The sequence below is a fragment of the Colossoma macropomum genome, unplaced genomic scaffold (assembly GCF_904425465.1).
Source record: "Colossoma macropomum unplaced genomic scaffold, Colossoma_macropomum, whole genome shotgun sequence".
Classification (NCBI taxonomy): domain Eukaryota; kingdom Metazoa; phylum Chordata; class Actinopteri; order Characiformes; family Serrasalmidae; genus Colossoma; species Colossoma macropomum.
In genome coordinates, this window is record NW_023494806.1 from 27918286 (window position 1) to 27933904 (window position 15619).

General features: G+C 38.2%; 1 protein-coding gene across 3 annotated transcripts in view; it reads right to left on the reverse strand.

Annotated features, from left to right (window-relative positions):
• Positions 1-13255: 13255 nt before the first annotated feature.
• Positions 13256-15619, reverse strand: part of LOC118827158 (phosphatidylinositol transfer protein beta isoform) — a 29899-nt gene continuing 27535 nt past the window's right edge. For all 3 annotated transcript variants that reach the window (XM_036598396.1, XM_036598395.1, XM_036598397.1), the window contains one exon: positions 13256-14712. In XM_036598396.1, coding sequence (XP_036454289.1) covers positions 14665-14712 — 48 coding nt within the window. In that variant the 3' untranslated portion in view covers positions 13256-14664. The remainder of the gene's footprint in view (positions 14713-15619) is intronic.

Here is a 15619-nt window from a genome sequence, read left to right on the forward strand (position 1 = left end):
CCTGCACACCATTAAATACTGACAGAGTTCAATTAGTTTTTACACGTATTGTATTTGCAAAACAATTACAAAACACAAACCCCAGCGAAAATCCATGAAAAAAAATATTCTAATTTAAAGGCTACTAGTCCTGGCCTACGAGATCGGTTATTATTTGATTGATAAAGGGCAGCCTACCGCTAGCATAACATGTAATAACAAGTGAAATAATAGCAAAAGCTACATTATTTCACATGCTCAAGATGTTATGAAAGTACTTTTCTTTCTCTATTCAAATGTGTCCTCCTCTAGTGTGAATCCCCTGCAGTAATGCGGTCTAACGGAGTGGTTTAAGGACGCTCAGCAGCAAATTGTGGGCTTGATCGCGTTCGCCCCTTTTCCGAGAGAGCTGAGGTATTAAATTCATCTCCCATGAGAGTCGTCTGGAAAAGCCTTGAGAATGACTTCACCAAGAAGCCACTGTAAAACAGACACAGTGCCATCTAGCGACTGCAAGGGGAACAGATAGTTTGTCTCCATCGAGCAGAGTCAGACTCATAGCTTCCCTAAGAGCAGGTTTATTGTCATTGGGCATCAACTGACTTTACCTTCATTTAGATGTATTCATATAATGGCTTATGTTGAGAAGCTTTCTTCTAACACCAATTTCTTTAGCCTGCCAATGGGAAAAGTAACCAGCAGTCTGGAGTTCTGGTAGTTTGCATATATGGATGTATATATGTTTATATATATATATATTAAGCTTTAAATTAGTTTTTGAAACATTCCTGTAGGGATTCACTTTCATTCAGCCACAAGAGCACTAGTAATGTTAGTCACTGATGTAGGGCAGTAAGGCCTGAGTAGGCATTCCTATTTATCCAATTCAAGTACACATCAAAGTTGAAAAAAACATTTTTTTTTTTTGGTCACTTTTGGTCATTGTCATGCAAAACAAGAGAACACCTAAACCAAACTCTTGCCACTAAATACACAATTGTCTATAATGTCTTTTTATGATGTAGCACTATGATTTCCCATAAGTGGTATTAAGGGGGCTGACATGCATTCAGGAGAATTGGAGATGCTAAATTGGCCCTAAGAGCCCTGTGATGGACTGGTGACCTATTCAGGGTGTTTCCTGCCTTGTGCCCAGTGAGCGCCGGGATAGGTCCAGCATCCCATGACCCAGGAGGATAAGTGGCTTCGAAAATGCGTGTGTGTGTGTGTGAGACTGGACCCAGACTATTTTATTTCTTGACCAAACTTTGCAATTGGTGCATAGCATGTTCTCTCTGAATCCACCAAACCCAGATTCATCTTACAAGATTGTGAAGCTTGAATCATCACTCCAGAGACAATCTTTCCACTGTTCTAGGGTCCAATGATAGTGTGCTCACACCACTCCGGCTGACGCTTGGCATTGTGATACAGCTCCTTTGCTTGTGTGTGGCTGCTGTGGTTGCCATGGAAACCTAATTCATGAAGCCCCAGATTAACAGATTTTGTGCTGAACTTTCTTCCAGTGGCAGTTTGGAACGCTGAGGACAGAAGATTTTATCACGCTTTAGCATTCATTGTTATGTGAGCTTGTGTGACCTGCTGCGTCATGGCTGAGCTATAAAGATTTCCACGTCACAATTCCACTTCACTTACAGTTACACTTGGGGTAACCAAACCCACTGATTTGAATGGGTGTCCACACTTTTGATAATGTGTCTGTATATCTATCATTCTTGATTAACTGCTTTTTGAAATGTGAAATTGAATAATGTAAGAGGGAGACAAACTTGATCCTTCACAACTGTACCATGAGTAAGCTATTTGTTAGCAACTATTTGTCTCAGGATACTAATCACTGCCAAACAATGATTCAGTAAAAAGGCTGCTAAGTGGAGAGAAAGAGAGAGAGTAAGAGAGAGAGAGAGAGAGAGAGAGAGAGAGAGAGAGAGAGAGGACAGTGCAGTCTCCAAATGAACCCTCTTTATGGCTTTGGGAGTGCCTAGCAGTCACCTTAACCTAATGATGATGCCCAGTGGAGAGGAGCACGGCTGCCTCTACGCATCCTGCCTAAGGGCCACAACACTGCTGTCAAATACAGCCACTTGTTACCAATAGGAGACAATAACAGCAGCATCTGCCTGCAAGTCAGCTATTGGTCTTTTCCCAAAGACGCAGTAGATACAGGGCATTGTCATGTGCTGCCATAAAGTTTCTGTGTGGTTATTTGACTCAAAAAAGTTGTTTTTTTTAATGATTTGGCAGGTGCAGTGACATTAGGTTACAAGAAAATAACATCAGCTTGCGTAGTTGTATGCTGAACGGTGAGGTATGAAAATATATTTAAAAAGACTGTTCATATTTTGGCAATGCAGTTTATTGAAATGCAGTGAAATGCTCCCGAGTGGCGCAACCGTCTAAGCGTTGGCCCTATCACACTCAAAAAAATGACTCTGAATTTACTTAATTTTTTTTTTGTGTTGCACAAAATTAAATTATCTACGTTCAGAGATATAATTTGAGTAACAATTATTTATTACCTATAAGTAATGTCAACTATATTTTGCAGGATTTACTTCAATAGTGTAATTTTAACTAAAATGAATCATGTTCTTTCTACTTGAGCAAATTATGTATTGTTATAAATAAAACTTTTTTTAGTTAAAACTCAAATTTCATGCCTTTCTGATATTTACTCATTGCTTCTAAGTTTTGTCAGCTTAATTATATTTTGTAAAATTTCCTTGAAGTGTAATTTTAACTATATTTAATCATGTTATTATTATTTCATTAAATTATGTAGATTGTTAAATAACTTTTTAGTAAAACTACTCAATTCTTCTGTATTTCCAAATAGTTACTCATTGTTTATTAGATACAACAGCTTAATTATATCAGAGCATTGATTAATGTACAATGTTTAAATGTTAATTTTCACAAATTGAACTTCAGCTACACTTATTAATGTTCCATCTATTTAAACACATGGTCAAGACAATGACTATCATGACAATAAAAAATTACAGTGACTTTATTAAGGTACATCAAATACACATGCATATTAGGATCAACTAAAACACACATTTGCTATAGAAAAACTACTATAGAAAAACACTGAATATTAAGTAATAAAACAAGACTACAGACCAAATAAAGCAGAGTAGTAAAAAAATAGACTAAATACTTCTCTAAAAGTGCACAGGTATTAATAAATTATTGCTTGTCTTGCAGGCAACACAAGCTAAAATGCAACTTTACATACAACAATAAGCTTCAAACAGAACATTGCAATTATAAACACATTCACCTAAATGTGTATGCCATTAATCACAATTAATTAAGTCTTAAGTAATGGCCCAGAATTTGTGAAATAATGAAGTAACATTCAGTAATTATGTAATGATAACACCAATCTTAAGTGCAACTTTACAACAGCAGATATTTAAAATAGAACAGCACAATAACACAGTATTAATGTTATATGACTGTATACAATATCTAATTGTCATCAATGATCAAAATAATCCCCCAGAAATAGTGCCTACAGAGTACAGCCTTCTTGTCATAGCACTGTCTGTAGTTAGCACAACCTTATTTTGCTTGTTAGATTATGCAAATTTCAGGTGAAAATTTATAGAGCTCAAATTGTTCAAAAGGCTACTTTGTACAGTGTTAGCATGCAGTTAAATTTTAGAATCTTTTTTGCTGTTTTAAGATATTGTTCTTAAACATGACCAGGATCTTGACATGTTGTATAGAAAATCATTGAAATGTCATTGAATTTTAAAAGAGATGTTGACAAATACAGCCATTCTTATTTCATGTGACTTAAGCGTTGTTCAAAAGTCCATTGCTTTTCAATCAAAGTAGAAGCTAGCATGAAAAGTTCCATATATTTCCAGAATGCACCATCCTTTGGCATGCGGAATGTACAAATTCATAGCAGCATTTCCACCCATTGTGGTGAGCCATATTCAGTGCATAGATTACTCCAAGCATTACAGCAGTCTGGTGCAACTGATTTGATGTTTCCTAAAATAACGTTTCCATCAGCGTCAACGTCTTCATATTCTCCAAGAGCTCCACCCTCTTCTGATGACATAAATGCCCATTTCAGTGCTGTGCTGGTCTCTCAAGATGTCTTCACCATGAACGTCCTACAAATTAAATCTTGTTATTAATACTAAACTCCATTGTACTCTTGCTCCATAAAGAGTAAGTTCAGTTTATTTCTCATTTGAGCTCTTCTAAATACTTCCAGGCACCTCCAACAGTTTTTTTTTTTTTAATATCAAATACTTATTTTATGATGAATATAAATAAAATCAGCCCCCATCTCCACAAAACTCCATTCAATGGTAAAATACACATTACAAAATGGATAGTTCTAGATCACCCTTCTCACATTAGCACCTACAATCTATGGTTGGTCCTAACATACTAACACATCAACGCCTCTTTTCAATTTGGATTTACTACACAGATGGGAGGGGGCTAGTTTTATTAAGCAAATGTTATAAGCAATTGATATAAGAACTGAGGTGCCTAGAAGACACACAGTATTTAAAAGAGCTCAAATATGAAACAAGACGAATTTACCTTAGTTAGAAATTAGAATTGAATTAGAATGATGGTGATGTGCTTAGGTCACATACTGACTTACCATGTACTCCTTGATAAAAAATCCATCATCATTCAGGTGCGGACAAAGAGCTTTTATGATGGCTTCTCTTTTACCGTGGACATCCTTCGCCTGCACATATTGATTGCACTTGTTAGAATATACCTTCAACTGTTTTACAAAACAAAAACAAAGGTACATTGGTACATTAACTTGACAAGCATACAAGGAACAGATAAAAGAAACATATGAACATCAAAATCCTGATCATCTTAGATACTGAAAAATGATTACTCATTTGAACAATAAAACAAATAAATAAAAAGTAGCTTTACAAAACAAATAGCCTCATAGTTCAATACAAATATCAAATCTGGGTCATAAAAATGTACTTACCAGAGACTTAGAACATGCCAGAGAATCCTTTACAACATGGCACTTAACAATCTTGGTAAGCCTTAACCTATAAACAAAGAGGGCATTTAAATAAAATTAAATGAAAAACCATGTTAACATTTTACCTTGAACATAAGCTTTGCTTTAATGTTTATCGCTTTACCTTAATGTTTTATCTCACCATGTGGCAGGACATAACAGTGCATTATTTTAGCTGAAATTTAATAGTCTTACAATAATATATATTATTTTTACATTATGTATAATAATTACTTCTACCACTTGGCACTTGAAATCCATAATGTTTGATATAAATGCAGTTTGACTAAACATAAGGTAAACCACATATTGGTAACAATGACAGAGGGGTTACATGAGCAAATTACATCTGTGAGTGTGTGTGCATGCACCATCTTATACACAAAATTATATTCTGATTATAATAATGACCAGTGACACTCTGCTGTTATATGGGCAAACATAAACCTCTTTTCCACTACAGAGCTGAACAGTTATCATTAGCTTGATAGTTAACAAGATAACGGATTCTATTATGCCAAACTAAATCTCCACTGACAATTCTGATAGAGCAAAGTCGAGCGATTGGTGTTGAAGGAACAGAATGCTGAAATTAATGTTAAACCTGCTTCGTGGTGCTTGTAGCCTACTAGCTAAGTTAGCCAGCTAGCTGCTAACACTAACGTTTGCTTAGCTAACTATCGCTAGCTAGCTGCGCTAACGGTCCATGTTGGAACACCACATTGCAAACTGGGTTCATCGAACAGAGCATTAAGTCTTAAATGGATAAACGTTGAAATTAAACCATGTAGCTGATGTCTGTAACCTACTAGCTGCTAACACTATGTTTGCTAAGTTAACGCTAGCTACAATAGCGTTTGCAGGCTCCATCAGAAACCGGCTCTGGCTCCATATCCAAACTCCACGCTCGGTAGAGCTAGCTAGCTATCTTAGCTAGCTAACAAAGGTTGAAATTACACAGGTTTGTGGACACCTATTACCCAAATACCATATCCGAAATCACAGGCGAAGCGAGCACAGCCTCCTCCATGGGAAAAGATTATTACAGGTCATGTCAAAGACACATAACTAGGTCTGTTCGAATATGCGTTGAATTGAGCCCCTCACAACTTATGCTATGCTAGTCGTCCCTTAACTGTACGTTTTCATATGTTATATCCAACGCTGCGTTGTGTGTGCGTCTACAACCATCTAAACAATATTTTACCTTGTACTTGTACGATGACACAGCAGCTAAACGCACTCATCTGCAGTGAACTTCAGAAAATGGCGCCGTTACTTAGCTAGCTAGCAGGCTAGGTCAACAGTAACGTTAGCTAACGGTTGTGTTCATGAGCAAAGTGAGGACCTCAAGTGACCTCAACATAGACAGATGCTTAAGGACACATTAAATTAAAACACTGCGACCATTTTTAGTAAGTTAGTGATTATTTGACTGAGTAATGTTATGCGTACTTTGAATATGCGTCGGTGTAACCAAAACTGGCTAGCTAGCTAAGTTAGCGAATTTTAAGCCATACTAAGTCCTCCCTTAACATTACGTTTTTGCCAATATTTTTCTGCGTAAATGTCATGAATGTGTTAGATGTCCATAATGACAAACAATAGACAATATACAATATCCTGCCTTGTTAATGTAAGATGACAGAATTTTCTGACGTAATCCAAATCTTCCCAGAGACAAGGTGTAGAAAATGGTTGCCGTCAGCGCGGGTAAAAGTTGTGCATGACACAACATAATTATTTCTAATTCACTTTAAGCATGTTTCATATGTTTAGTTTACTGGTTTTCAACATTTCTTATTATTATTTAGTTTAGGCAAAAACACATTTAAATTGAGAAAAACACAATTTTATTATGTAAAATTTACTAAGGGCCAAGATCATTTTTTTCAGTGCATCGGGATCCCTGGTGATGCTACAGCCATCCGTAGCCGGGAGTCCAAGAGAGCACAATTGGCCTCGCTCTCTCTGGGTGGGTAGGATGGCCCCTCCTTCTCCCCCCATCACTTAACACGATGCTAGTCAGCGCAGGCGTTTGTTACCTGACGTAACAGATCTGGCGGTTGGCGCTTTCCTCCGAGCGCGTGCAACTGTCCAATGACGTTGCGTGAGCGCCAGTTCGAAAAGAAGCGGAGGCTGGCTTCACAGCTCTCGGAGGAAGCCTGTGTTAGCCTTCGCCCTACTAGCGTTGATAGTATCGTGTGACTAGGGGAGTCCTAGCTAGCAGGTGGAATTGGCGACGACTAAATTGGGGATATAATTGGCTAAAAATCCGAAAAAAAACAAATGCAGTGAAATATTAAAACAATAACCAGTTCAATTTGATAAAGAGATGACAAGATTCAAATGACATAACATAAAAGACCTTGTGAATATATCTAAAAGAAGGGTTGTAGCATTAGCATTAACAAGTATACCTAACGAACCTACATAATTTGTGACCTGCTTTTTCCAAGCCTCTGTCAGATGCAGCTTGCTGACATGCTTCATTTTTGCATGGTCAATTTCGTGACAACTTGCCTTGAGGAGATGAAATGAATGAATTTTGAAATTATGAATTTTGAGTGAAAATGAGAAAAGAAACCAAACTCAATAAATGACTTCCTTCCTACCATGTAAGCACAGGCCATTGGAAATGATAACAAGGCCCATTCAACTGGTTGGTGCATGCTAACTCCCAAGTGTGCACGTTACTCAAGGTAGAATTTTTTGTTCAGCAAAATTGAACTAATATTCAATCAAACTTTAGACATACCAGATTGAATGTATGTTTTTCATAATCGTACAGACACTTTGATCTACAGGTGTATTCTTAAATGCTTGAGAAGTGGTTACCCAAACAAATAGAAATAGTGCAGTCATGTATAAATGTATAAATGTTTTAAATGAACTGTTAAATGAACAGACAAGGTCTCAATTTATTCAAGCCTGTGAAGTAGCTTTTCATGAAGCTGCTGGAGAGGAATGGGCCACTTTTATGAATCTTAAATATAAGACAAAAGATGTAATATGATTCTTAAATGTACATTCATGGCGACTTTTTTTTTGTTTATTCAAAACACCTACTTTGATGGTATACCTTGTATGTGCACAGTTTTTCCATGCTCAATTTATGCTCGTCATCCTTTAGCCTTTCATCAGTGGTCAGTTTCTGACCACAGGACCACTAGTTGGATATTTTTGGCTGGTGAACAATTCTCAATCAAGCAGTGATACTGATCTATGTAAAACTCCAGCAATGTTGCTTTGCCTGATCCAATGGTATCAGCACAACACAGTCAGTGACAGTGTCACTGTGCTGAGAATGGTCTACCACCCAAATAATATCTTGTCGGCAGAGTCCTATGGAGGTATCTTTGAAGGATAGAGTAGAGCTTGGTGAGTTGAAAACTTGTGTAGCCAAAATGGCTAACGAGTACAAATACAGGGTAGTAAACTGCAACTCAAAGTATGAAGTGGCACTACAGAATTCCTAAAATCACAGGAGCCAAAAAGTGATTCACACAGCTCTATTTTTTCCTGAAGATTTGCATTTGCTGGAATTCTCATCTACTGGCTTTTCTGAGTACACACCACTGGATCTACTTGTTTGGCTGACATTGACCCTTAAGAGCATGCTTATGGAGATATTTGCCCCATAACCTCTAACCAAACTCCATTTCAAATTCCTTGTCATGGTCCCCCATTCACATGTTCCACCAGGAAACACAACCCTCGTTTGATGGGCTTTTGACTCCCACTTGTCTTAATAACACTGACAGAGGCACAAGACAGTGGTCAAGCAGATGTATTCGCATGCTTTGATACTGCCTGTCCTCAGATGCATATTTCACCCCACGGGTGATGCCCACTGGGATGGTTCTTTCCTTCTTTTTTTTTTTTTCAGGATAGGGCTTCCTGTGCCCAGGGGAAATGGGTTGCTTTTCTCTGAGGCCTCTCCAATCCTGTCAGTCAAAGGACACCATTGCAGTGCAGCGGGGCAGGGGGGTTAAGCAGCATCTGTCATCCAGAGGAAAGTGATTGTGCGTGGAAGAGAGTACAGAAAAGGATGAGAGAAATGTGTGTGCAGAGAGTTATTTCATTTGGTAGAGGTGTCATGTGGTTTCAGAAGTATATCTGATATATTCAGAAGTATATCTGATACTATGATACTTATATTGATTACAAAACAATTTGCAACACAGGACTGACAAGACTGTATCATGCTTGTGAGTAATGATTAATGTGACTGTTTGATAAAGCTCTAATTGCTGTCATGATCCTTCATGACAGTTAGAGCTTAAATGATGCGTCATAACATAAATATTAATTGTTGAATGAGGGAAACAATTTTTAGGTGTGCCTCAAGGCTCTATAAATGGCCTAAAACATTCTCACTCAATAAAACTGTACTTTTAGAAAAAACAGTTTTCTCCAACTTCCCGTCCACTTTGCAGGAAGGAATAAGTAGGATTCTCTGAGGCCCGTTGTTAGCCAGCGTGGAAGCGCAGGAAGTAGGAAGTGTGCCTTTTACATCACAGCTGTGGTGCAGGAGGCCAGAAATAAGCTGTGGCACATGGGAGACTAGTGCCCCTGCGCAAGTCCGGTTACACTGGGTCACAACAAGTGCCCAACCTCTAGGCAGTTTGTGAAGGCCCTGCTTCACTGAAACTGCTATGTTACAAGTCCTATAATACATTATGACAGCCTTAATTGGTTATTAATACTCTTCTAACACTTTTAACCAACAGAGTATGTCAAGCACAAATTTGACATTTGTGCTTGACATTGAGTTTTTCTTCTAATTCCTTTTTTTCAGATATTGTAAAACTGTGAAAGTTTGTTTTGCCAATGTAATGATACCTTTTTAACAGACTTTGTGTTTTTAATGCACTTCATAGCAATTTTACATAAAAAAATTCAAGTGTCACATGACCTGTCACTTAAATAGGTGTCAGAAGAGAACGCCGCTGACTGCCTTGATGGAAATTACCATACCAGCTGTATCACGACAACCTCTGCACATTAATAAGGATCAACACTGAAATCAAGTATAGGGATCAAGTATAAGGATCAAATTGTAAATCAAGTATAAAAACACTGTCATCCAATATTCATTCTATTCTTTGCCATACTTTGTAATATTTGTTACTTTGGGGTGACTTTAGTACTCAAAAGCAATCCATAGCTAAAGGTTATTAAATATGTAGTCCAATTAAATCCAAATGTTGCCACTAACAGATAAAATGTATTATTGTTAAATGGTCCCCCACTAGATTTAATTCACTTAGTAGCACATTCCTTCCAAGTTATCCCAAAGTAATTAAATTATTAAAGGCCCCTTATTTCAGAAACAATGCCTTCAATTTTTTCCAACTGTACAGAGTGGGTAATGTACAAGAAAATAACATCGAAAAGCTGACCCCATCCAGTCCAAAATAGTCAACATCCTGGTGACCTGAGACAAGCACGCAGACAATGGATATGGAAGGTGCTTTCAGCAGCAGAATGTTCACGTCCCCCTCCCCTCTCTTTCCATTTAGAAACAGTATTTTAAAACAAACCTCACCAAATGAAAGCCTGTGCTGCTACAGATAGCCACTTTCCGTGTGGTCAGCCCATGTGACCATTCTTCCTCAACCAATGGGGGGGAAGGAGGGGGAACAGGCTGACAGGATATCTATAAGGGCAGACTGGATACTTTTCCTGTACACTGTGTGCTAATTCGGATGGTTTTTCTTGGTCCCCTGATCTCCCAGAGATGGTCACATGCAGGGGTCACACACACACATACACTTTGCAAGATAAAAGAAGTGTGTGGATATATTGGGATATATTAATTTTACTGTTTTGGAGAATACTATTTTGTAAGGATGCATTTTGTTTCAAAGTACAATTAACATTCCTGATAACAGGAGAATGAGATGACCAGGCAGCAACACTGAACATAGCTGCGGAAGTTCTCAACATGAAACTGATTCTCCCATAAGAAAAAAAAAACAGGCACAAATAGATGCAGTTGGGTGTGTTATCCAAAGTTACTCAGGAGACACCTGGCAAGGACATGGAATTGGACTGTGTTTGCATGTAGACAGTGTGAGAGGAAGTTTATGCAGAAAAAATAACATGGGGCTGTGTCTTCCTTGCAAGACCCATAGCATGCTTCCTATCTCACTCTGCCATGAATATTAGAGCCAGGTTTGTTGGATCTGAACTATTCAGAGTGGTAGATCTCCAGGACCAGGGGGATATTTCACAAAGCAGGATTTCTCAGTTAGCCAGATAACTTCAGCCCAAAGATGAAGACTATGCAATGGGAATGTCCCTCAGCTCTTTTACCACTGGAAACGCTTGAATTTGGGCTTAAGTTATCTGGTTAAAATGAGAAATCCTGTTTTGTTAAATACCACCCAGAATTGGGCACCCCTGTTTATACACCTCATGGTGAAAATGAGATATATCACATCAAAATAAGGTCATTGAGTCCATTTTTGTACATTGGAAAAAAGAATAGCATTTCTGAACCTTGCTCCATTACACCATGTGACAAAACTGTTCCAAAATACATTTTGTCCTGTACCTATGATTCAGACCCAGTGCCTGTCTGGATGCTAATGGCTAACTACAAAATTATGACTCATACTATAAGTCTACTGAGTGTGGAATGCATAACTGTGGTACTCAAACTGGCCCTCAGGGACCCCCAGACGGTCCACATTATTGTACCAACCCAACTAGCAATGCATAGGGACAGAGTTAAAACAAAGACCATCTGATGACTTGATCATCCAAGCTATGACCTTCCAATCCATGGTAATTTGAGGTGAGTTCAACGATGAAACGCTAATGTAAACATACCATGGGTGCATTGCACTGTTGCCTCATGGCAAGAAGGTTTGATCCCTGGCCAGGCAACCAGGGTCCTGTGTGGAGTTTGCATGTTCTCCCTGTGTCTGTGTGGGTTTCCTCCCACAGTCCAAAGACATGCAATCAGGCCAATAGGACATGCTAAATTGCTCCTAGGTATGAATGTGTGTGTGTGTGACTGTATATGTCTGTGTGTCTGCCCTGTGATGGACTGGCGACCCATCCAGGGTGTTTCCTTCTGCCTGACAACTGCTGGGATAGGCTCCTGTGACCCAGAAGGATAAGTGGTTTAGAAAATGTGTGTGTAAACATAACATGGAGTTAACAAACACAAACAGGCAGTTAGGGGAAGAAAAACAAGCAGTCTATAGTATATGTGCTGTAATTTAATGGACAATTTAGGTCTCTCTTTGTAGGCCAAGAAAAAAAAAAAAATAAAGAGAAGAGAAAGTTAAGCATACATTCACAAATATATCCCCTGAAGTTCACGATCATTACACAAGACTTAAAAGTACAATTTCAGACATATAGGATTTTAAGGGTCATTGATTAACAAAAGTAATGAGAAATTATAATCATGATTATGCTGCAGACAGCAGTCCATCAACCAGTTCCAGATATGCCTTTACTAGGCAATATCAATGGAGTAAATGCCAAACCTATATTTAAGCAGTGTCAATTCTCTGAAAATACTTCAACAAACGGAAGTATCAAAGGTCCTTGACAGGTTTTGCCTGTAACAGATTTTTATATGTTCTAGAACAAATGCTAAATGTAACTGCATATAGAACCATGATCTTTCAAGCTGGTTTATTTTAGTTTCTAGTGTTTGCACTGCTTAAATACAACCCACATTTTCCAGTACAGTACAAGCAGACAAGATGTAGAGTAAATTGGTGGTAGACATTGACTCACTGACTCAGACTCACTGTAAACTCAAGAAGTAATCAGTTTTTTCCTTATTACCCCAACATTTAAGAGTGAAAAACTATTTAAAGACTGCTTATTGAAAATGAACACTGAAGTTTAACAGGCTTAACAATGTATCAGAAGAAGCAACAGTGCTACATTGTTGATTTAACAAGAGGTGCCTTATTGCCCCTGAGAAGTAACACTAGGGTTAGCACAGTGACTATTTATTGCATTTTTCACCCAAACACATTGCTTCCTTAGTTAACCAAAGGAGGTCACTACCAGTGATAAAAATGTAACCACTTAAATATGAGCAGAATAATGAGCAGAATAATGAGAATGACATTGCAATTAAGAGGTCCCAGGAGGACATCATCAGCCAGGCCTTTGGCATGAATTGTGCTTATTGATTGCGGAAAGGCAATGTTGGTTTCAAAGTGGACTATGTGAGGTAAAATCATGGCATTCACTAACAAAAAGCCACAGAACCACAAATGAAGGCAATAACAGGCTCATCAAAGTGTCATAGGTATCTCCATTGAAGCTCTAGTAACTTAGTTTTAAGGCAAGTTGACACAATATATGAACTGTCTAGAAAATTAAGCTTTAGCATTAGGATTCAGGTGAAGGCTTGGGTTAGCCCCTGAGAAAACAATGGGCAGACTTTATATGTTGGAGGTTGATACCATGTTTGGAAACTGAACACTGCAGTTGTAGAACACACTAGTTCATTTTAAACTGGCTTCCATTACATCTAAATCTCTGTATATATGGACTGCAGCAAAGAGAAGCTAAGCCCCTCATTGGTCTATAGGGTCATCATCGTATTCTGTAGCACCAGAGCAGAGCCTTCTATAGTACCACTGTGAAGCAAATTCAAAATAGTTGATGGAACCTTGCATTCCAGAAACCTAAACAAACAACAATAAGGAGGAATCCCTCTACATGGGACAAAGATCAGGATGAAATGCGAGATGGTGAATAGTATGTCGCCTGTATAGCAGCACCACCATTAAAGAAAGTGATTTATACTACTCTCTTAGAAGGCACATGTGAAGAAGAAAACAAGTAAAGCAGAAACAAAATAACACAACTGTAACAGACACAACCTGTGCAGATTTGCCCCTATAAAGCTTATACAAGACCTATCACCACAAAGACATTCACACCTGGGAGTGTGTTCATGTGCATACCTGTGTTTGTGGTTTAGTACTTTGAAGCAAAGTGTTGACTATTGAATGGTATGTTCGCAGACGTTGGGTCAGGTATTATCTCTTGGTAATGGCCAAGGCAGGAAGGGACAGGAGCAGAGCCAACAAACTGACAGGATCAACTCTGCCTTTAAAACAAAACAGTAAAAAAAAAAGCTCCAACTAAGTGAGGGGGAAAAAAGAAAGAAAGAAAAAAAGGAGGGGGTTGCAACAACTGTCTTAAAGTGGTGACTGTGTGGAGAGGTAACAAGAATGAGGATGTTCAAGATTAATTTCTCTCAGCCTGGAATTAAAAACCCATGCCAAGAGGAAAAAAGGAGGGGAAAAAAAAACATGTTTACTTCTGTATAATTTGTTCTTTCACAGCCAAACCTCAAACAGTTTTGAGAGCTGTTTATTCTTCTTTGGAAAGGCTCTTGTGGTAAAGGCACTGGGGGCGAAATAGTCCTTACTAAATCTGAAAGCATCGATTATTCACTTGACACAGAGAGAGTGTGATTGGGTCAGTGTGGGGGGAGAGCAGTTGATTTGTTCAATCTATCAATAATAAGCTCTCTTGGTTTTGGTGAGAGACTGGTGAATGTTGTAGATGAAGGCCAGTCTTCAGCTTTTCTTCTCCAAAAGTCATTGCAGTCAGTTGAGTTTGGAATGTTGCTTTCATTCATCAGCAGCGCTGGTTCCTCGCACTTGACCGTGCCTGCGAAGCTAAGAAACAGGAAGGGTAGAGGAGGAAAATACATCCCAGAACAAAAAGGAAAGCCATATTAGATATCACCAAACATCCAGACTTGTAAAAGACCAGAGATAAATTTCACCAATAGCTAAAGCAGAAAGTTTGGTTGAATTTTAGGTATGCACAATCATAATCAGCCAGAATCAACCAATATGGACTATTTTGGCCAATCTTTGTAATCTGTGTAAATAAACAATGTTTTTGTCTTCATTAGCTGTGGGTTTCAATAAAAAAGTCTGATAATAATCACTCAAAAAAAGTCCAAATTATCATGACTGGCACACCTATTATTAATTATCCAGAACAACAGTTTTAGCCCAAAACATGTTGGCTTCTTAAAGATAATTGCAATTAATGACTTTAGAAGCTGTTAGTATAACAACATGACCACTTGTGGCATGACCATTTAAAACATGCAATGTAACACCTCTGCCATCTGCACAGTGAAAATATACCAGGCAGGTGTTTTGAAAAGCAACCAACCTCCAGGGAAATAACTTACCCCTAACCTATGGGAATGTTTTTAAAGTAAATTTCAAGTGATAGAAGGCACACCCAATATAAAATGCATTACAGCTGTAATCACATTCATAAAAATCCAATACTAGAAAGCCCAATTCAGCCTTTGTTGAGAAAGTTTAAAAAGCTTTAAGAAGTTTCAAATCTGTCTACCAATTAAATAGAAGAGCCAGCGCTTTTGACTTCAGGATTTGAAGCATGGGAAGTCTTGACAACTTCAAAAAGCCAATTAGCTGCCAAATTCGACGGGCCTAGATCAGAATTCTTAAACAGACAAACTGTTTAAAAATAACCTTAGCCATAAGCAGAGAGGGTAGACAGACCCAATGAATATTCCAACATTCAAGCCATTCTTTACCT